The 22,685-nt window shown below is 40.0% G+C and overlaps 1 protein-coding gene across 2 annotated transcripts; it reads right to left on the minus strand.

Annotated features, from left to right (window-relative positions):
* Positions 1 to 4,965: 4,965 nt before the first annotated feature.
* Positions 4,966 to 11,120, minus strand: LOC109577039 (SLA class II histocompatibility antigen, DQ haplotype D alpha chain). 2 transcript variants are annotated; one of them, XM_070778135.1, is made up of 5 exons: positions 10,962 to 11,119; positions 6,625 to 6,873; positions 5,899 to 6,180; positions 5,466 to 5,640; positions 4,966 to 5,299 (listed from the first exon to the last, which is right to left on the minus strand). In XM_070778135.1, exons 1-4 carry the CDS (start codon positions 11,041 to 11,043, stop codon positions 5,486 to 5,488), a joined length of 768 nt encoding a protein of 255 aa, XP_070634236.1. In that variant the 5' UTR covers positions 11,044 to 11,119; the 3' UTR covers positions 4,966 to 5,299; positions 5,466 to 5,485. The 2 variants fall into 2 exon arrangements, with proteins under 2 accessions (XP_070634236.1, XP_070634237.1); XM_070778136.1 differs by lacking the exon at positions 5,466 to 5,640 and having other exon boundaries at positions 10,962 to 11,120.
* Positions 11,121 to 22,685: the final 11,565 nt, after the last annotated feature.

The raw sequence follows: 22,685 nt of genomic DNA on the forward strand, positions 1-22,685 counted from the left end.
GCATAAAAAAGAATGAAGTTTTCCTTTTGCAACAGCACAGGTAGACCTGGAGTGTATTATTATGCTATGCTGAGTTCTTACCTTATGAATCATTGATACTTAAAATTTCTTACTCAAAATCCTATTGCCAAAATTCTATTTAGTATATTTGTTCATATGCAGGTGATCTATAATTTTTGTACTGAAATTTTAATTTTATATCTTTGGGATAATAATTGCTGATATTTTCTTTCACTTAAAAATACACATAGTATAATGACACATATATGTGGCATTGAAAAAATTGATTTAGACAATCTTACCTACAAAGCAGAAACAGACACAGATGTAGAGAACAGATGTGTGGATTTGGAGTCTGAGGCAGGGGGAGGGGGGATGAGTTGGAAGAGTAACATTGACACATGTTCACTACCATGTGTGAAATAACTAGATAATGGGAACATGCTGTATAACTCAGGGAGCTGAGCTTGGTGCTCTGTGATGACCTAGATGGGTGGGGTGGGCGGGAAGTCCAAGAGGGAGGGAATATATTTACCAGTTCAGTTCAGTTGCTCAGTCGTGTCTGACTCCTTGGGACCCCATGAATCGCAGCACGCCAGTCCTCCCTGTCCATCACCAACTCCCAGAGTTCACTCAAACTCACGTCCATCGAGTCAGTGATGCCATCCAGTCATCTCATCCTCTGTCGTCCCCTTCTCCTCCTGCCCCCAATCCCTCCCAGCATCAGAGTCTTTTCCAATGAGTCAACTCTTCACATGAGGTCGCCAAAGTACTGGAGTTTCAGCTTTAGCATCATTCCTTCCAAAGAAATCCCAGGGCTGATCTCCTTCAAAATGGACTGGTTGGATCTCCTTGTAGTCCAAGGGACTCTCAAGAGTCTTCTCCAACACCACAGTTCAAAAGCGTCAATTCTTCGGCACTCAGCTTTCTTCACAGTCCAACTCTCACATCCATATACGACCACTGGAAAAACCATAGCCTTGACTAGACGGACCTTTGTTGGCAAAGTAATATCTCTGCTTTTCAATATGCTATCTAGGTTGGTCATAACTTTCCTTCCAACGAGTAAGTGTCTTTTAATTTATAGCTTATTCACTTTGTTGTACAGCAGACACTAACACAACATTACAAAGCAATTATACCCCAATTTTAAAATTTCTAAGCTAAAAATAAAAGTAAATAATATAAAAAAATACGTTCTATTTTAGAGAAGCTTTAGGTTCACAGTGAAGTTAAGCAGAAGGTAAAGAGATTTCTCACATACCATTGCTCCATCAAGCATATCCTATGCTACTATCAACATCCCCTACATTTTTTTTTACACTAGATGAATTTACATTGACACATCATTATCACCCTAAGTTCATAGTTTACTTTAGGGCTCACTCTTGATACGTATTCTATGGGTTTAGACAAATGTATGATGTGTATCTCCTATTACAGTATCAGGGTAGTTTCAGTTCCCTAGAAATCCTCTGTGCTCTGTTACCTACATTTTCTTGATCACTTCTGGTTCAGATTTCCTGCATTTACTAATTCCTACTCTGGATTTTCAATTATTCTCTTATTTCTCCCTCACAGCTAGCTTTTTCTCCTTGAATCTTCCCTACTCCTTCTCCAAGTAAACATGCATAAATATCAATTTACATGTAACATAGCTTTACTAAATATTATAGGCCATGGGAAAGGGGAACATATTTTTTGTTAGAGAGTAACAAATCCAAAATCAAATGTTACAACTTTCTTTAAAAGTTCTCTTAGTAACCCCTTCACCAAAGATAGGTCATTGACAATTAGACCCTATTTATTCTCTCAGTATAACTCAATCTCAGCTTCTCTCATTCTGGAAAAAATAATTGTCCAACCAATAACATTAATCCATATTCCATGTATGGAGTCTCTTAAGTCATTAAAAGGAATCTCTTAAATCATTAAAAGGCCCAGAAAAAGTGCTTTCTATATGATTTGATCTATTCTTTTTAATAAACTAATTGTGACTATAATTAACAATGTTTTTCTTATGTATTTGTATACTGTGTGTAAGACACTTCCTGTGTAACAAGATTATTCGAATTCTGTCACTAGGCCTACAAGGAACATATCAACACCCCATATAATGGATGAAAAAACTACAGCTTGGAAATGTTAGATACTTTAGCCAGGGTTATAAAATATAAATACTGAACTGAACTGAGGTATAAAGCGCTGAGTTCTGAACCCGGATTTAGGTTTCTTGCACCAAACTAAGCTGTATGATAATACACAGCCTTGACGCACTCCTTTTCCTATTTGGAACCAGTCTGTTGTTCCATGTCCAGTTCTAACTGTTGCTTCCTGACCTGCATATAGGTTTCTCAAGAGGCAAGTCAGGTGGTCTGGTATTCCCACCTTTTTCAGAATTTTCCACAGTTTATTGTGATCCATACAGTCAAAGGCTTTGGCATAGTCAATTAAAGCAGAAATAGATGTTTTTCGGGAACTCTCTTGCTTTTTCGATGATCCATTGAATGTTGGCAATTTGATCTCTGGTTCCTCTGCCTTTTCTAAAACCAGGCTGAACATCTGGAAGCTCATGGTTCACGAATTGCTGAAGCCTGGCTTGGAGAATTTTGAGCATTACTTTATAACAGACTGGTTCCAAATAGGAAAAAGAGTACATCAAGGCTGTATATTGTTGCCCTGCCTATTTAACTTATATGCAGAGTACATCATGAGAAACGTTGGCCTGGAAGAAGCACAACCTGGAATCAAGATTGCCAGGAGAAATATCAATAACCTCAGATATGCAGATGACACCACCCTTAGGGCAGAAAGTAAAGAGGAACTAAAACGCCTCTTGATGAAAGTGAAAGAGGAGAGTGAAAAAGTTGGCTTAAAGCTCAACATTCAGAAAACTAAGATCATGGCATCTGGTCCCATCACTTCATGGGAAATAGATGGGGAAACAGTGGAAACAGTGTCAAACTTTGTTTTTTTTGGGCTCCAAAATCACTGCAGATGGTGATTGCAGTCATGAAATTAAAAGACGCTTACTCCTTGGAAGGAAAGTTATGACCAACCTAGATAGCATATTCAAAAGCAGAGACATTACCAACAAAGGTCCATCTAGTCAAGGCTATGGTTTTTCCAGTGGTCGTGTATGGATGTGAGAGTTGGACTGTGAAGAAAGCTGAGTGCCGAAGAATTGATGCTTTTGAACTGTGGTGTTGGAGAAGACTCTTGAGAGTACCTTGGACTGCAAGGAGGTCCAACCAGTCCATCCTAAAGGAGATCAATTCTGGGGTTCATTGGAAGGACTGATGCTAAAGCTGAAACTCCAGTACTTTGGCCACCTCATGCAAAGAGTTGACTCATTGGAAAAGACTCTGATGCTGGGAGGGATTGTGGGCAGAAGGAGAAGGGGACGACAGAAGATAAGATGGCTGGATGGCATCATGGACTCGATGGACATGAGTTTGAGTGAATTCCGGGAGTTGGTGATGGACAGGGAGGCATGGTGTGCTGTGATTCATGGGGTCACAAGGAGTTGGACACCACTGAGCGACTGAACTGAAGCTGTACGATATTGTGTTAATATTGTGTCTTTTTTTCCAAATATATTTTGAGCTCTCTGATACAGGCATGGGCAGGGACAGTCTCATACATTTCATAGCTGTTCCATAATACCATCCAAGATGCAATGCATGGACTCAATAATTGCCGAGTGGAAAGTCTGAGGCAATGTGCCTAAAACATTCTCAAAGGCACAATGACTCCAAGTCACACACACTCTCAAGAGTGATGTCTCGGACACTCAGGAAAGCCAGATGATCCATCTGTTGATTCACTTCCTCCACATGGATTTCCACTGGAGACAGTGAATCTAGAGGAAAACATTGCACTCATAGATGCTCCTACATTACCTCAATGACGTCCCTCCTGGGATTTCTCTCTCGTTGATTCATGCTTTCCTTAGCCAGGAGGGTCATGGGCAGAGGGCAGGGGATATTGGGTGTTTTGCTCTTTCCAGGGCAAACAGATATGCACAGGAATCCAGCATGCCTGGCTTAGGCTTATCTGCCTCGAGACACCCTGCAGCCATATTCACTCTACCGTTCCTCACAGGCCATGTCAGGAAAGTCTGTGTGCTTATATAGCAGGAATTCATCTAGCAGGTGAGACAAACTACACCTGTGTTCTAGGGACCCTAAGTATGTCGGTGATTTCTACTCCATCCCATTCCCACTAGGGTTACTAACCCTAAGTAAGGACAAGTTTTTGGTCTTCAAATATCTGCATTATTATCTTATACTAATCCTCTCCTAATTGACTTTCAGTTCTTTCTATATCTAGAGAATTCTTATCTCCTTAAGGGTGAGGAGAGGAGACAATGCTTTTACAGTTATCAAGTATTCTTCACAAATTTAAAGTATTGGAAACAAATTTTGACATGTGTTACCAAAATTTTGACTTTTGGTATTTTTGAGTTCAAAATTCTTTTCCCTTATTTTTCTGTCATAACTTTAAAAAGCTGTATTAAAATGGGTACAGAATTGGGAATTCCCTGGCATTCCAGTGGTTAACACCTAGCTTTCTTTGCTGTGGTTCTGAGTTTGACCCCAGGTTGGAGAACTAAGATCTCACAAGCTGGACAGTGCAGCCAAAAAAAAAAAAAAAAAAAAAAAGATGAGTACAGACTTCTCTGTTTTTGTATTTTTGCTATAACAAATCTAAACCAAGGAAAAAATGTATGTATTACTTTCACTGATGCCTGAATTAAGGGGTGGGTGGCAGTGCCAAGAGCCAAGAATGGAAATAGTAGGAAGAGAGAAATATTAACCATAGTGAACATACTGAAATATTATGAATTTATACAAGTTGTCTTATGTTCTTTGGCATGAAACATGATCTGAGAAATGAAATTAAGGGGCCTAAAGCATAAGAGAACATGATCTTGGTCAGCTCTGAGATGAAAGACAGGAAAAATTTCTATTAAAGAGGAGTTTATTGCTTCCATGGCAATACGGGGTCAAGGTCACTAGGGTGGTAGGTAACTCACTCCAACCTGGGTGAGTAGTAGGGTGGAATACCCCAGTGATCTCATGGTAGGCAACTACTGAGAACAGAAAAAAATATCAGAAAGTCAGGGGAGAACTCTGAGGTATATGTGAGCTCTGAAATGATACAGCATCTTAAGTCCCAGAGAAGAGAGGAGGGGCAGAGTATCAGGGAAGAGAGAGTATATGATGAACTTTGCCAGGAACTAGTTCTAGGTCGTCTAGCACGTCCACTCTTCTGCTCTCATAGATCGGCAGAGCACCTGCAACAGGAAAGACATGAGACTGATGAGTCCTAGGGAGCTTCTGTGCCGCAGTCATGCTGGTTCCCAATTCTCCCACTTTTCAACCACGTTTGTGTCTACAACTTCTTCCCGCTTCGCTTTCTCCTGAAGTGTGTCTGTGGCACTGACAAATATGAATCCTTACCTTCCTTTCTAGGGTGCGACTCACAAGGGACCCTGGTGTCTGGAGGCCCCACCTGAGCGCAGGCCTTGGATGATGAAGATGGTGCCCACCACGATACCCACAAGGCCCACGGTCAACCCCAGGGCACAGACCACAGTCTCTGTCAGCTCTGACATAGGGGCTGGAACCTCAGGCTCTGGAAAAGTGAAGTTATGAAAGTCAGAATACTGAGTGTTGGTTCATGTGCCTGTGCATGAGATTAGGCAGGAGGTGTGGTGTTTATTCTACAAAAACTCAGGGCACCAGGCTTAGGGAAGAGAATGAAGTATAATTTTAGAAACCTAGAAGTGTGGAAAACAAGCTTTGGACTGTGAGATTGAGGGACCAAAACTCAGAGTGTTTTGTATTGGGTAGAAAAAGAGAGAGTACCTAAAGGGGTGGAACTTGTACATACCCCAGTGTTTCAGAAGTGGCTCATCCAGACCCCAGTGCTCCACTTTGCAGTCATAAATGTCATTATCAGAAGGGAGGAAGGTGAGATAACCAATCTTGAGGAAAGAATGATCATCCTTAGGGAGGAAGCTGGTCTCAGAAACACCCTCTGTGACTGCATGCCCATTCTTCAGCCATGTAATGTTGATCACAGGGGGAAAAATGTTGTCCACGTGACAGATGAGGGTGTTGGGCTGACCCAGCATCACGGGAGACTTGGAAAACACAGTCACCTCTGGAACCTCTATGGTGAGGAAACAGCACAGATGTGAAACGGGAAAAGCTTGGCGCTGATTCTGCACTGCCTCCTGGGGGAGCCCTCCCACCACCGTTTTCCAGTCTGACAGTGGAGGAGCTCTTGTTTGCCTTCTGCTGGGAGACGCTATGCTCTGCCCATGCTTTATGCCCGTGCTGTCTGTGGGCATGCTTGTTAAAGAGGGAGGTCTGTGGGACTCCTCCTTGAGGGATTCAAGGAATATGTTATGGGAGTAAGGGTCCTTATATTACATGGAAATATGTGATCTTTGAGATGGGAGAGGATGAGTGTTCAATAATTACTGTGAAGTCTGGGGACTCTTGGAAAAGTTTCATAGCTTGGTGAAGGATATCTCTCTTTAGAGAAGAAGGGCGTGAAGCCTGATATGAAAGAATAGATTCAGTAAAGAGAAGTAGAATGGTGGACACTTACCATTGATAACAGGGGTAAAGTTGGAGCGTTTAGTCAGGACATCCAAGTTGTGTTTTGATGTAGCTATTTCACTCAGTGCAGCCTGTGGGTCAAAACCTGCAAACTGGCTAAACATAGGCAGCCTCCAGACAGTCTCCTTCTTCCCCAGGTCCACATAAAACATCTCGTCTCCATCAAATTCCTGGGTGTACTGGCCAGAGGGACCATGAGATTGGTAGATCTCTGTGCCATAGGAGCCAACGTGGTCAGCTGATAAGTGAGAGTGAGGAGCAGGAAGGTGGAAAATGGAGAGAAAAGGCCATATTAAACAAAGTAACAGAAGAAACTAACTTTTAAACACTGTGGGCTTCACCTTTGGCACAATGTCTCTAAGCAAAGGGCCAGCACCTTCTTCCTTCTCCCTCAGTGTTGGGAGCTGTCCTGTTAGAATCCAGGCTGCTTTTGCATTGTAACACTTGTGATTGGCTTGGCTGGCAAAGAATCCACCTGCAGTGCAGGAGACCTGGGTTCAGTCCCTGGGTTAGGAAGATCCCCTGGAGAAGGGAAAGGCTACCCACTCTAGTATGCTGGCCTGGAGAATTCCATGGACTGCAGTGCATGGGGTTGAGAGTCGGACATGACTGAGCAACTTTCACTTCGTATGCTCATAAGGGCAGGATTTCACAGGCTTTGTTTACTGCTATTTCCTGCCTGCCCAGCTCAGTGCCTGGTGCATTGTAGGTCTGTAATAAAGATTATAATGGAAAGAGAGAAGAAAGAAGGGAATGAATGAATTTTCCTGGTATTAGCTTTCTTCCCTTTTCTTCAAAAGTGTTTTCTCTCACTTTATTTTTTATCAGATAACAACACATTCATTGTGATTCTTTTCCCCTCAGGGCTGACTCAGAGCAGAACATTTTCTGCACAGAGATTCCTTCTTGTTTTTTTTTTTTTTTTTTAAACCAAGGAAAAGCACACATGATCCTACTATTTTAAAAGAGATTCCTCTTTTATAAGGTATAAGAAACAGTGTGACAAGGACAGTGGCAACATAATAAAGCATATAAAGAATAAATGATGCTTCTAAGGTGTCCATTTTGTTAACCGTAGTGATTCTTAAAGAAGAATGCCTGATTCCTTCTGAAATAAAAAAATGGAAGCTTTATTTTGGATTTCTGACATTTTCTCCCCCTATTTCTTTCTTTAACGTGAAAGTCACTCAGTCATGTCCGACTCTTTGCGATCCCATGGACTTTAGCCTGCTGGGATTCTCTGTCCATGGGATTATCCAGGCAAGAATACTGGAGTGGGTAGCCATTTCCTTCTCCAGGGGATCTTCCCAACCCAGGGATCAAACCCAGGTCTCCTGCATTGCAGGTGACTTGTTTACCACCTGAGCCATCAGGAAGACCATTTTTTTTTTTCTTTAAGGAGGTAACTAAACTTCTCCTTTTTCTGATTCAAAATTTTCAGAGTCCCATTCTGAGGACTAAGAGTGAATTATAGCCCTTTTCTTCAAATGGACAATGTACTTTTCTGAGGATGCTAAAGCAGAGTGGCAACCAACTCAGTTTGACTCTGCCCAAATATGGACAATTTTGTCCAGACACATATGAGTCTTTTAATATTTTCTCTTTCCCCACTTCCTCATTTCATGAATATCAACAGGGTTTCAGACACTGGGAGAGACAAAGAATAAAACATCAATCAGGCATGGTCTCTGTCAACAAGGAGTCTGTTGAGTAATGGGAGTCAGGTGAGAAAAGGACCAAGTGCTGTGTACTGATCAGTTCTATGACGGGTATATCCTACACCCTCATCTTACCTCATCTGTCAATGAAACCAAATGAGATTTTCCTTTCATGTTCCTTGGTCTTTTCAGGGGTCTGTTTTTAGCCCCTGGAATGAAGTGATCTTTTAAGATTTCCTGGACACCTCTAGCTCATTCCTGAAGTTTCTACTTAGTTGTCACCTGTTTTAACCAAGTTCTCTCATTACACATTTTAAAAATTGCATTCTAATCTCCAATCTCTCCATCCCAATGTCCTGCTTTCAAGTTAGTCTATTGCTCATCCTTACCCCCTTTCTGGATCAGTTATAATTAAAGGCCTTATAACAAAACTTCTTTATCCTTGTAATGAATATTCTTGACTCCTTTTCAAACATGAATATATGCAATTATTCCTTTTCATCTGGTCCTTGTCCTGAGTTGCCCACACTGAACCACATTACACTGCTGTGCCAACTGGAACGAATCACTTTTATAGCTTAAGCCTCAGCTGGGTCCATTGCCCTGCTCAGCAATACACCTTCTGCTTTTCTACACCATTTTCTTAGCATGACTAATCTTAGCACCCCGAATGAGGCAGATAGCATGTCTTTTCATTTTTGAATCCCCAAAAACTTAGCTTTCTATGTGCTCAAAAATGTGTACAAAATGTCAATTACTATTCTTGAGGATCAAAGAAACTTTGGGAAAGACTTAAAGACACAGAGGTAGCAGAACTATATGACGGTCAGAATCATCAGTGACCAGGGAAGCGTTATGACTTGTGAGCCTTAAGCACTGTGGCTCAGGTGGGCCACCTCCATAAAAATACTAAAGGTCATATTTTATGACCATGTTGGTATAAAGACAAAAATAATACAGGCTAAATTAAAATTAAAACATTTTCTTCTACCATAAATTTTCACTTTTTCTAATTAAAATAATAAAGTATTTTCATGCGGCCTTATAAGCATTCAGGCCCTCAGCACTGTGCCCACTGTGCCTAGTGGGTAAGTTGAGCTTGACCAGGACACTCTGGTGTGATGTTGAAGAAAGAAAATGTGGAAGTGCTCTGGAGAAGCAGGTGAAACTTGCTATCACACGAAATTAGAATGGGAGCAGCCATGGCTAATAAAGTTGCTGAAGATTAGAGTAACCTTTTCTCTTCCCCTTTGAACTATCTGGCCATTCTACTTTGGTTTTACAAACTCACTCTTCTTTTCCATAAACAACAGAGATGTGGGCAAGGGATGGATCTCGGAAGGAAAGGAAGATGAAGGAATGTATGAACAGAGGGTAGAAAGAGGGGGACAGCAAAGGCAGAGGGGCCTAAGGGACCAAATAAATAACTTGTGCTTGCCCATTCTTCTTGAAGGACTTCTATAGATGGGGTGAAAAACAGGTAATTTGGACTGACAATTTGAAAACAATATAATTTAATTCAGCAAATTTTTTTATATCATAAAGTTCTCAATTTTAAAATAAAAATAAGGAACATTTTTACTTTGTTAAAGAAAAAAAATTAAAGCTACACTTATAAGAGTAATACTAAAACATAAGAGTAATCTTTGACATTTGTGTGTCTTAATTACTTAGAAAGCATTCCTACACAACTTTATTTGTGAGGTGACATATAAAGTAACTGAGATCAAGTGATGATCATGTGGCAAAATGCTTTATATAAAGGTACTCGACTGGGCTTGCTCATCTACCCCCTGTGCCGGATGCCAGCATGGAAATGTACATAGATCTGAGACTAAGAAAAGGTCAACCTTCTTCATATCCACACAGTATTCATAATTCATGGAACTATTCACCCCAAGATAAACTTTAGAAGAAATACATAAAAAGCTTCCAAAGTTGTTCAGATAAACTTGGGAGTGATAGTTTATGGAATTTTTGGTAACAAGACGTCTACTTGTGGAAACATCGCTAATCTTTGAGCCAATAAAAAATGAGCTGATTGCCCTAGAGCCCTTCAGAACATATTCACTGGCTCCAATATCAGAAACTGAGTGATGACCTTGGTAAACTCTGCAACAGTACCGGTAATAAAGAGAGCGTGTCTGGACTCTGGTTTCATGAAGGAGGAACAACTGTAATTTTTAGATTTGCCTAATATTGAGAAGACTCTTGAGAGTCCCTTGGACTGTAAGGAGATCAAAGCAGTCAATCCTAAAGGAAATCAGTCCTGAAAATTCATTGGAAGGACTGATGCTGAAGCTCCAATAGTTTGGTCACCTGATGTGAAGAACTGACTCATTTGAAAAGACCCTGATGCTGGGCAAGATTGAAGGCAGGAGGAGAAGGGGTCAACAGAGGATGAGATGGTTGGATGCCTCATGTCCAACTGACTCGATGGACATGAGTTTGAGCAGGGTCCAGGGGTTGGTGATGGACAGGGAAACCTGGCGTGCTGCAGTCCATGGGGTCTCAAAGAGTGGGACATGACTGAGCGACTGAACTGACTGACTGAATATGGAGAAAGGTGTAAGGAGTCTCTACTATTTCTAGGCCAATCTTTCTTGATTTTCCCTCTGAATCCCTGTTCCCCAATTCTAATCTCTACATCCCTCAACTGTGCACTCACCCACAATGTCTTCACCTCCATTGGGGCTCATCATGGTGGTCAGGGCGAGGGCCCCCAGAATCAGAGCTCTGTTCAGGACCATCCTCTTCTCAAGGTGGACTCAGCAGTGGCTGTTCTGAGTTGCAGAGCAAAGATGAGGGCTGAGCTGAGAAGGAACTTTAAAGACACCCAAACCATACTCTGCCAGGTCAGGTTGTGGCCAATCAGAAAAATCCCCTTTGATGACACCTCAGTTGCTAGATGAAGACTTTGTACTCAGAGGCCTGGAAGGGACTGGGAAATCCCCTGGTTCTGATGCAGCCTCCACTCAGAGTGGACCAGAGGGATCTTTCTATGAAAGGAGGGATGATATTAAATCAGAGTTTTTTCACATGTGTGTAAGCCCGCTCCTGACAAGAGGGGTGGGAATTTCAAAGAAACTTCATGGACAGATGAGGCCATCACTGATAATTGTGTCCCAACAGGATTTTCCAGATTACAACTCCCAAGAACTCTCCCTTGAGTTGGTCCCCTCCCTGGGAGGCCCTGCCACCTCCCACCTCCCCTTTCCCCTGCCTCCATGCTGTGCTATGCTTAATCTCTCAGTCATGTCTGACTCTTTGTGACTCTATGGACTGTAGCCCACCAGGCTCCTCTGTCCCTAGGGATTCTCCAGACAAGAATACTGGAGTTGATTGTCATGCTCTCCTCCAGGGAATCTTCCCAACCCAGGGATTGAACCCAGATCTCCCACATTGCAAGCAGATTCTTTACCAGAGCCACTAGGGAAACCCAGGAATGCTGGAATGGGTAGCCTATGCCTTCTCCAGGGGATCTTCTGGACCTAGGAATTGAACCGGAGTCTCCTGCATTGCAGGCGGATTCTTTACCAGCTGAGCTACCAGGGAAGCCCAATGCCTCCATATGTGGATTAACTGTCTTTCTCTTTGCTTCCATAGTGCATACGGAATTCTCTAAATATTGAGCTGATCCAGGGGAATTCTGTTAGTGTCAGCCAAGACATACCTTTGCCCACCCTCCACCTAGCAGCACTGGTCGGTCCTGGAAGTGCTTTCTGCCACCGTGGATGACACAGGCTTAGTCTGAATGGAAGCCCCAATGGTATAACATAACCAGAAACATAACCAGTGGTGAAACAGACCAGAATAGCACTAAAGGGGATCCTAAAACAAAACTGTTTTTAGAACCACAGCTTGAAAATTAGGCCAGGAACAAGTGCCAAGATCAAGAAGAGTGTTGTTCAGTCTCCAAGTTGTGTCCGACTCTTTGTAATACCATAGACTGTGGCAAACCAGTCTTCCTGTCCCTCACCATCTCCCGAAGTTTGCCCAAGTTCATGTCTATTGAACCCACTCACCCCAGTCATCCACCCCCAACACATTCCAGCTGCCATCAGTCTCCTGATAAAAAAAATCAGAGTTCACCTGAATTACAGCCAAACTCTAGTTGTTGTGACATGCAAGGGATCTCTTAATATAGTTTTGATATAGTCCAAACTGACACATCCATACCTATTGGAGACAGATTCCTCAACTCTTAGAGTGATCCAGACCTGTGGACATTATTTACCAGAGACTCTATCTTGTGCTTATTTCTTCCACAAATCAACACCAGAGAATCAATATTACTCATTATGAGGGAGAACTACCAGACAGCTTTGAGACAGTGAAGCTTTGAATAAAAGAAGCTTATCATGCCATGAATATCAAGTTGTTGCTGTTGTTCAGTCACTAAGTCATGTCTGACTCTTTGTGACCCCATGAACTGCCACACGCCAGGCTCCTCTGTCATCCACTATCTCCCAGAGTTTGCTCAAATTCATGCCCATTGAGTCGGTGATGCCATCTAACCATCTCATCCTCTGCCCCCCACTTCTTCTTTTGCTTTCAATCTTTCCCAGCCTGAGGGTCTTTTTCAATGAATTGACTCTCTGCATCAGGTGGCCAAAGTATTGGAGCTTCAGCTTCATCATCAGTCTTTCCAATAAGTATTCAGGGTTGATTTCCTTTAGAATTGGGTGACCACCAGCTAAAATAAGATATTTGAACAGGATCCAGAGTTTCCTAACATAATAGCCAAAATGTCCAGGATATAATAAAATATTGCTCTTATCATACCAAGAATCAGGAAGAGAACCTTGAATGAGAAATAACAATCAACTGATACCAAGACAGGTCAGATGTTGGAAGTGTCTGAGAAGAAATTTAAAACATCCATCAAAAAGTGCTTTGATTAGCAATTATAAATTATCTCAAAACAAATGAAAATAATAGAAAATTTAAATAAAGAAGTAGAAGTTATTAAAAAAGAGCCAAGTAGAAATCACAGAACTAAAAAATAAATAAAATAATTGTCAAAAAGATTCAATAGTAGACTGGAGACAACAGAGAAGAAAATCAGTGAACTTGAGGACAGATTAATAGAATTTACTCAATTTGAGCAATAGAGAGAAAACAAACAAAAATATAAACAGAGACTCTGAGACTTACGGATTAGTAACAGAATATCTAACATTTTAATTATTGGAGCCCAAGAGAAGGAAAAGGGAGTATTGTTGAAAAGTAGTCAAAGAAATAATGGCTAAAAAGTCCCCAAATTTGGATAAAGATATAAGAATCCTACAGATTCAAGAATCTGAACAAAACTCAAATAGGTTATACCTAAGAAATACACACCAAGAGACATGGATTATTAAACTCCTGAAATTAAAGGGGAAAAAAGTCTTAAAATCTGTCAGAGAAAAATGATACTTTATAATAAGGGAACATCAAATTTTATGACAGATGACCATGGATTTGTCACCTGAAGCCACAATGCCCAGACAGATGTGACACAATGTTTTGCAAGTGTTGAAAGTAAAGATCTGTCAATCATGAATTATTCTGTATCTGACAAGACTATCCTTCAGGAATTAAGAGGAAATAAAGACATTTCTAGACAAGAGAAAACTAAGAAAATGTTTTTGGTAGTAAATCTACCCTTAAACAATGGCTAAGGGAAGTTCTCCAAACAGAAAGAAAATGATAACAGAATAAAGTTTGGAATTTCAGAACGGAGGCAACAAGTGAATGGGTAAGAATGAATTATACCAACATCCAGCAAGTTTGGGAGAAGACCCTACCCTTTAGATGAGAACTGCAATCTCAGTTTGTGACTTCAGTATGGTGAGACCTTAAGCAGAGAGACTGGCATGCACTTCTGACCAAGAACACTGGATAATAAATGGGTATTCTTTAAACTGCTGAGTTTGAATTAATTTATGACAGTGGCTAAAAATAAATCCAGCGTTGCTGGCTCATTTCAGTTTTACATACTGCATCTTAAGCACTTCAAAAAGAATTATTTTATTGAAGTATAGTTAATTTATAATATTGTGTTGTTTCTGCTGTACTGCAGAGTGATTTGGAGAAGGCGATGGCACCCCACTCCAGTACTCTTGCCTGGAAAATCCCATGGATGGAGGAGCCTAGGCTGCAGTCCATGGGGTCGCTAAAAGTTGGACACGACTGAGGGACTTCGCTTTCACTTTTCACTTTCATGCATTGGAGAAGGAAATGGCAACCCACTCCAGTGTTCTTGCCTGGAGAATCCCAGGGATGAGGGAGCCTGATGGGCTGCCGTCTATGGGGTCGCACAGAGTCGGACACAACTGAAGTGACTTAGCAGCAGCAGCAGAGTGATTCAGTTATACATACACACACACACACACATATATATATATGTTATTTTTCATATTCTTTTCCATTATGGTTTAAACACTTATTAAAAAACATAACTAGAAAACAATGATTGATATATGCTTCACATAGTAATTCCTGATTTTTCATGTAACTTGTGGTCATATTTATGATGACTTTTTTTCTCAGAAACTATTTTTAATTAATTTTTATTGGGCTGTAGTTACTTTACAGTGTTGTGTTAGTTTCCTGCTGTATAGCAAAGTGAACCAGTCATATGTATACATATATCCTCTCTTTCAGATTTCAACTTTTGAATGTAGAAATAAGAAGCTTTAAACATACAGTTGAACATTATTTTCTCTATAGTTTCTTTGTTGTTATTTAAAAGCATCCTACCACTTTAAAGAAAATAAATATTAACATACATATTTTTCTATATTTTGAGTTCCTTATTATTTTGCATTTGAACTTTTAATCCATCTTAATACTATTTCTGCTTTATTGACTATGCCAAAGCCTTTGACTGTGTGGATCACTATAAACTGTGGAAAATTCTTAAAGAGATGGGAATACCAGACCACCTGATCTGCCTCTTAAGAAACCTGTATGCAGGTCAGGAAGCAACAGTTAGAACTGGACATGGAACAACAGACTGGTTCCAAATAGGAAAAGGAGTATGTCAAGGCTGTATATTGTCACTCTGCTTATTTAAGTTATATGCAGAGTACATCATGAGAAACGCTGGGTTAGAAGAAGCACAAGCTGGAATCAAGATTGTTGGGAGAAATATCAATAACTTCATATATGCAGATGACACCACCCTTATGGCAGAAAGTGAAGAGGAACTAAAAAGCCTCTTGATCGAAATGAAAGAGGAGAGTGAAAAAGTTGGCTTAAAGCTCAACATTCAGAAAATGAAGATCATGGCATCTGGTCCCATCACTTCATGGGAAATAGATGGGGAAACAGTGCCAGACTTTATTTTTTGGGGCTCCAAAATCACTGCAGATGGTGACTGCAGCCATGAAATTAAAAGACGCTTACTTCTTGGAAGGAAAATTATGACCAACCTAGACAGCATATTAAAAAGCAGAGACATTTCTTTGCCAACAAAGGTCCATCTAGTCAAGCTATGGTTTTTCCAGTAGTCACATATGGATGTGAGAGTTGGACTGTGAAGAAAGCTGAGTGCTGAAGAATTGATGCTTTTGAGCTGTGGTGTTAGAGAAGACTCTTGAGAGTCCCTTGGACTGCAAGGAGATCCACCCAGTCCATCCTAAAGGAGATCAGTCCTGGGTGTTCATTGGAAGGACTGACATTGAAGCTGAAATTCCAATACTTTGGCCACCTCATACGAAGAGTTGACTCATTGGAAAAGACCCTAATGTTGGGAAGGATTGGGGAGGAGAAGGGGATGACAGAGGATGAGATGGCTGGATGGCATCATGGACTCGATGGACATGAGTTTGAATAAACTCTGGGAGTTGGTGATGGACAAGGAGGCCTGGCGTGCTGTGATTCATAGGGTCGCAAAGAGTCGTACACGACTGAGTGACTGAACTGAACTGAACTGAATACCATCCGTGTGTTTGTTCACCTATAACAAACCAATTGACAATGCTATTTTTAGCACATTTTCCTCACTCCATTTAATTAAAAAAATTTACTTTTTACTATGCATATACTACTTTCTGAATTTATCCAACATAAAAGTAGGATAACTTGTTCTGCCTTGAAAGTAGTCCCCAGTGTAGAATTCTTTTAAATAAGCAAGAGTAAATTTCCCTGCATATAATTCAAACACAGTTCAAACCTTTATTTTAGTCTCTTGAGGAATATCAAATTTGAATTATATTTCTAACACCTAGAAGTATGATGTAAAATTCTTTTCAAATGTCATCTTTCCCTAAAATCTCACACTATAATTTCCTCACTCACTGCATTTCCTCACCACCATGCTGCTTTCATTTCCATTCCACCTCTAGGTGTCATAATGATCAAGCGTATCTCAAGTCTCTCAAAAGACTTGTCTCCTGACCTCTCATACCCCACTGACTTCCTGTCCCCATGAGCTACTGCCCTTTATCTGACAGACTAAGATTGACTACAGGGGTGTAAAGTGACTCCTTCTGTGCCATGAAAAAGTGGCGAACACAACCTATAATATGAAAGCTTCTGTTTCCTATCTTAAAATTTTCTCAAAGGACTAAACGGTTCCTAAAAATACGGTAAATAAAATTTTCAATCTCATTAATCTTAATATAATTCAGTGCAGTCAATTTTATTTCACAATTGTCTTTGTTTTTTGTAGCTGTACAAACATACTTTAATTATTTAACTTTATAATCACTTGTACACATCTACAGAAAAACTTGGGCTTCCCAGATGGCACAGTGATAGAAATCTGCCTGCCAATGCATGAGACACAAGAGATGTGGGTTTGATCCCTGGGTCAGGAAGGTCCCCTGGATCCTGCAATCCACTCCAATATTCTTGCCTGGAAAATTCCATGGACAGAGGAGCCTGGTGGGCTACAGTCCATGGGATAACAAAGAGTTGGACTGGACTGAACAACTGAGCACAGAGAAACTCATCCCACTTTTTTATTAATAACTATTTTTGTATATTTATTATTACTGAAAAAAATTTTTAGTAAAAATCTGTCTTAATGATATTTAAAGTAACTCCAAATCTATATCTTGTTTGGGAAATTGACAACAGCTCTCCTGTTCCAGAACATGGTATCTTTATTTATTTATTTATTAAACTACTTTCCGTCCAACTCTTATTCTTTCCTTTAGACTGTACAAACGGCTGGTAGAGTTTATTGCTTTGATATTTTGTACATTTATTGCTCTTCTAAATAAGTTGTTTTCTAGACCAGACTTGGTGACTTAGTCTGCCAGAGACAAGTGACGCTGCCTTACTAGCTGGAGAGGAAAGTATTTAATGGTTTGATCTACATTGTTGAATTACAACTTCTGTAATTTTTTTTAAAAGCACCATTTCATATTTGGTTACTCTGTGGTGAAGTAACCACTTTATGCTGCCAAGGACACCTTCCGCTGCTCCAAGAACTAGGCATGTGATTAAAAAAGAATCCTCCGTGGTCACTTAGCTATCGTTCCTCTTGGCCTGAGTGTCTGGGCTGCTAGTTTGATAGATTTATTTCTAACTAAAGTCTTTCTTCTCAACTTCATACAGTAACTCTTGATTCACAACTATTTAAAGCTGATCTACAGTGTAATAATTTCCCACAAGTGAGAAGAATATATATATATGTAGTTTTGAGGTAATATCAGTACAAGAGCATAAGACAGACTGCTACTGCTAAGTCACTTCAGTCGTGTCTGACTCTGTGCGACCCCATAGACGGCAACCCACCAGGCTCCCCCGTCCCTGGGATTTTCCAGGCAAGAACACTGGAGTGGGTTGCCAGTTCCTTCTCCAATGCATAAAAGTGAAAAGTGAAAGTGAAGTCACTCAATCGTGTCCAACACTTAGCGACCCCATGGACTGCAGCCTTCCAGGCTCCTCCATTCATGGGATTTTCCAGGCAAGAGTACTAGAGTGGGGTGCCATTGCCTTCTCCGATAAGACAGACTGCCCAGATTCAAATGTAATTTTCAACAAAGTTGTCTTTCTATAAGGTGCTTTCAAAATAATAAAAAATTGATTTGATCCATGTAGACTTAGGTAATGTGTCAATGAAAGGCAAACACTACATTCTGATTTAGCACATGAGAAGATGAGAGATCAATGAGGAAAAGGCCTTGCCCTAAAGGATAGGATATGAAATGGGCAGGGAGGATTGACATGGTCTGTATTCTAGACACATACCCTAGCTGCTAATTTGGCATCATCAGCTTGAATGTTTTTGTGACATCCTGTGTTACATCTCTGACAATCCTAAGATCCAAATTGAGAGTTATTTCTTTGAAACCTGTGCACAGAAACCATTAAATGGTCATATTCTCCTTTATTTTTCTTCATGCTTTTCTTGGTTTGTTTTAAAATTCAACTTATTTTGAATAACTGATACATGTTCATAGCAAAAATTTGGTACAAAGAATCATTATAGTAGAAAATTTATCATCTATCTCCCCAACCCAAACACAGAGTTATCAAGTATACCTCTGAGAAGGCAGTCATTATTAGCCCTTTCTGGTTATCCTTCCAGAAGTATTCTAAATATATGCAAGTAAAAAGTCATCTATTCCATCTAGTATCTAGATCTCTGTCTATTATTAACATTAAATCATAATCAGTTCAGTTCAGTTCAGTCGCTCAGTTGTGTCTGACTCTTTGCGGCAGACCCCATGGACTGCAGCATGCCAGGCCTCCTTGGCATTATATGTTATAGATATTTTGATTTTTCTAATTAATCATTTATCTTTAATGTGTTTTCATATCTGGACCTAAATATCTGCTTCGTTTTGAAAATAGCCACTTAGTTGTCTGATAGTGAGAGACAGTCATGTTGTTTTCTATCTTTGTTCTTTTAAACAATGATGCAATGAATAACTTCATAAATTCATTAATTTATACATCTTCAAGATATATGAAGGATAAATTGTTAGAGGTAGAATTGCTAGGTCAGAGACTTCATATTTGAAATCTTGGTAATTAGCGCCAAATTTTCCTCCATTTGCAACTCATCATCAATGTATGAGAGTTTATTATAACACTTTTTGAGATTTGCTTATTTTACAAGTAAAAATTGATTACCTCAATTTTTCCTTCTATATTAATTGGAGTGGGTCCAACTGCTGAAACAAATTCATGAATGTATGATGGCTTCAAATACAGAAGTTTGTATCTCACTAGAAGGCAATGGCACCCCACTCCAGTACTCTTGCCTGGAAAATCCCATGGATGGAGGAGCCTGGTAGGCTGCAGTCCATGGGGTCGCTAAGTGTTGGACATGATTGAGTGACTTCACTTTCACTTTTCACTTTCATGCACTGGAGAAGGAAATGGCAACCCACTCCAGTGTTCTTGCCTGGAGAATCCCAGGGATGGGGGAGCCTGGTGGCCTTCTGTCTATGGGGTCGCACAGAGTTGGACACGACTAAAGCAACTTAGCAGCAGCAGCAGCAAGTAACAACAGGCAGTTGATGATTAGTAACTCTCCTCTAGGTGGCGATTCAGGGACCCAGCCTCCCATATTTCAACATGTCTCCTTCCATCTTTAAACGAAAATTAACACCTCAATTTTTGCTCAAGAAGAGACGTCAGGAAAGGTGGACAGTTTTGATCTGGAAGACTAAAAGAAGAAGGTTAGTGAGATTTGCAGCAGTGTCCACTGCTACAATCAACCTTGTGACTGTAAGTAATCTTTATCATGTCTCTCCTTCACAAGCCATTCTTGATTCCCCCCATCCTACGAATTTAGTCTAGATTATTTTTCTGACTTGATTATTTATGTATACCATCCCATAAATGTCTGTATTCTTATTTACTCTCCACTTGTTGGATTATGATTGTTTTAGCGTCTGTTGTCAGTTATTACCATACATAAAAGTACTAAAAGACTGTCCAGTAAAATTCATGGGTTGCAAATATATTCCTCCCTGCCCTTATTGTGTGTGAGCCACCTGCTTTCTATCTCAATTAAGATTCATTTCTCCATTCAGTACATTAACTCCTTTGTTTACCTCTTGGTCCACTGGCATGAGATGGCAATCATAGTCAAATTTTCTTAAACTTTTACTGTGTCATTTTGCAGAAGCATTTCTCTTCCAGGAATCAGGACATCTAAATTGGGAGAACCCAAGTTTATAGGAACAGTTAGCATAAATCCCACAACTAAGTTTCATAGTAAGAGGAGTCACTCCATCTTGGTTTACATCCTTAGTTTAAGGCTGATATCACATCTTAGAGGACAGTGTCCTCCAGTTAACCCTGTTCAATCATTCTATTGGGTAGATACATCTTTATAATGGGCCATGTTGCCCAATGCCTTTACTCTTTTGTTCTTAAATGGGTTCTGTGATCTGAGGCAATATTGTGGCTGGGTATTATGCCAATAAATATGGTGTATCATGAATCCTTGGATGGTAATAATATTGGAGGCACTGTGGGCAAAAATGGTGAACCCATATGCAAAATATATACCAAATCTAGGAAGGAAAAATCACTTTCTTACCAAGGTGGAAGGTTTTGATATAGTCAATCTGCTGCCAATTAACTTGATCTTCCCAAGGAATGATGCCATATTAAAAGTTCAGTGTCATTCTCTATATTTGGTATGTTGGGACTCAGCTATGCCATTAACTAGATCACCCTTGTTGAGAAGAAGTCTATTAGTGAGTGCATGTTTATCTTTCTTCCCTGCTGTTATGGCCATGCTATTCATGGGCTCATTGCACAATCACTGCTGTGGCCAAGGAGAGAGGCAAGAGGATGTTCGTAGGGTGAGTTGTCCTAGTCACTTTCAAGAATGATATTTGATGTAGGTGATTTCTGGTAAGACTTTATATGAAACACATTAAGTCTTACCAGAAAAAATAATATAATAATAAAAAATAAATAACATTTGTTATCTTTCATAGAGATCCACTTATATACCTCTTTCACATTCCTCTGTCCTAGATCTACTAGGCTTGTTCCTTTTAGAAATTTGATCACTCAGATGACCTACTCACCACTGCCCAAGAGTGAGTATCTATACCTCAGGCCACATCTCCTGATATTCTAAGGTGGTAACCAACTCCTGGAGAGCCATCATCAAGTGAGGCTGTGATGTAGCAGCGGTCTATTTTCAAATAATGTCACTGTGCAATCCAACCCTTTTGGGAACTGAGTCAGAATTCCTTCTTCCTTCACTAGTTGTTTAAACAAAATTGTCATGATGTAGGTTCAGGAAGAAATGAGAGCTCAGTAGAAGTAGGTAAGTGTGGGAGTTTAGACTGTTCATTCATTAATGTACCTTGGATCTATTCAAATCTGGTTCCATATATATCACTCTAATTACACAATGGGTTGTGGTTGTGGTTGTGTATGCCCAAACCTAAGACTCTATGAATCCTATAACATCCAGCATCAAGTCACATAGTGATTTAATATTCTAAGTGCTTATAGGGAAGAAGATGCACATTTGGTCTTATCTCTAGAGGATGTGAGTTCATGCAAACCTACTGTAACAGAAGTTTTCCAGTGGTCAAATTTTGGAACATGCGGTGTGATAGAAATGGTCAAAATTTTGAGCTAGGACTTTCACTTTAGGCCACGATAGAGTAATTAGTAACAGACATCACCTACTGATGTAAACAACTAGAAAATAGGAAAAATATATAAGGTGATTGTTTTCAAATATTGGACAACAAATTCTATCAGATTGTGGTTCCTGCAAGAGGGACATAAGCAAGAGGAACACTATGATTTGTTTGGATTTCTGCCTGAAGTATCTTTTCAAAACAGGGCACACAGGAGGAAGTCTCAAGAGGAACAGGATGAATTTGATGAGTTGAAGAGAAAGTGATTTGAGTTTGGGAAGGCTAAGAAGGATAAACTTTGAAAGGCAGATGTCAGAGAAAAACTGAAAAAGCTGAAGAAAGAGCTCCAGAAATCTACATAGTGTCCCTTTGAGTCTATAGCTTAATATCAAATGGAAATTCATTAACCACAAAGGGACTCTATGCTCTTTCTGATTAAAACTTCTATTCCACTCAGTGTGTGTCCTCTAGGAACTCTTCAGATTACAGCTACTGGATTACTCTTTTCTAGACCTTGTAGTTTCACCTTATGAACTATTACCAAGTCCAATATCAAGGATCTTACCACCTATGCTGTCTTCTAGGAATTTAATGGTTTCAAGACTTTAATCTGTTTTGAATTAATTTTTGAGTATTATGTAAGGTAATTTTTTTTTTCAATCAGTTGTTCAGTTTTTGCAACACTTTATTGTAGAGACTGATTTTTCCAGTGTATATGTTTGGCTTCCTTTGTTGTAAATTAATTGACCCATAGAAGCACGAGTTTAATTTTGGGTTCTCTGTTCTGTTTCATTAATCTGTGTGTCTATTTTTATCCCGGTATCATA

This window comes from Bos indicus, chromosome 23 (genome assembly GCF_029378745.1).
Source record: "Bos indicus isolate NIAB-ARS_2022 breed Sahiwal x Tharparkar chromosome 23, NIAB-ARS_B.indTharparkar_mat_pri_1.0, whole genome shotgun sequence".
Lineage (NCBI taxonomy): Eukaryota > Metazoa > Chordata > Mammalia > Artiodactyla > Bovidae > Bos > Bos indicus.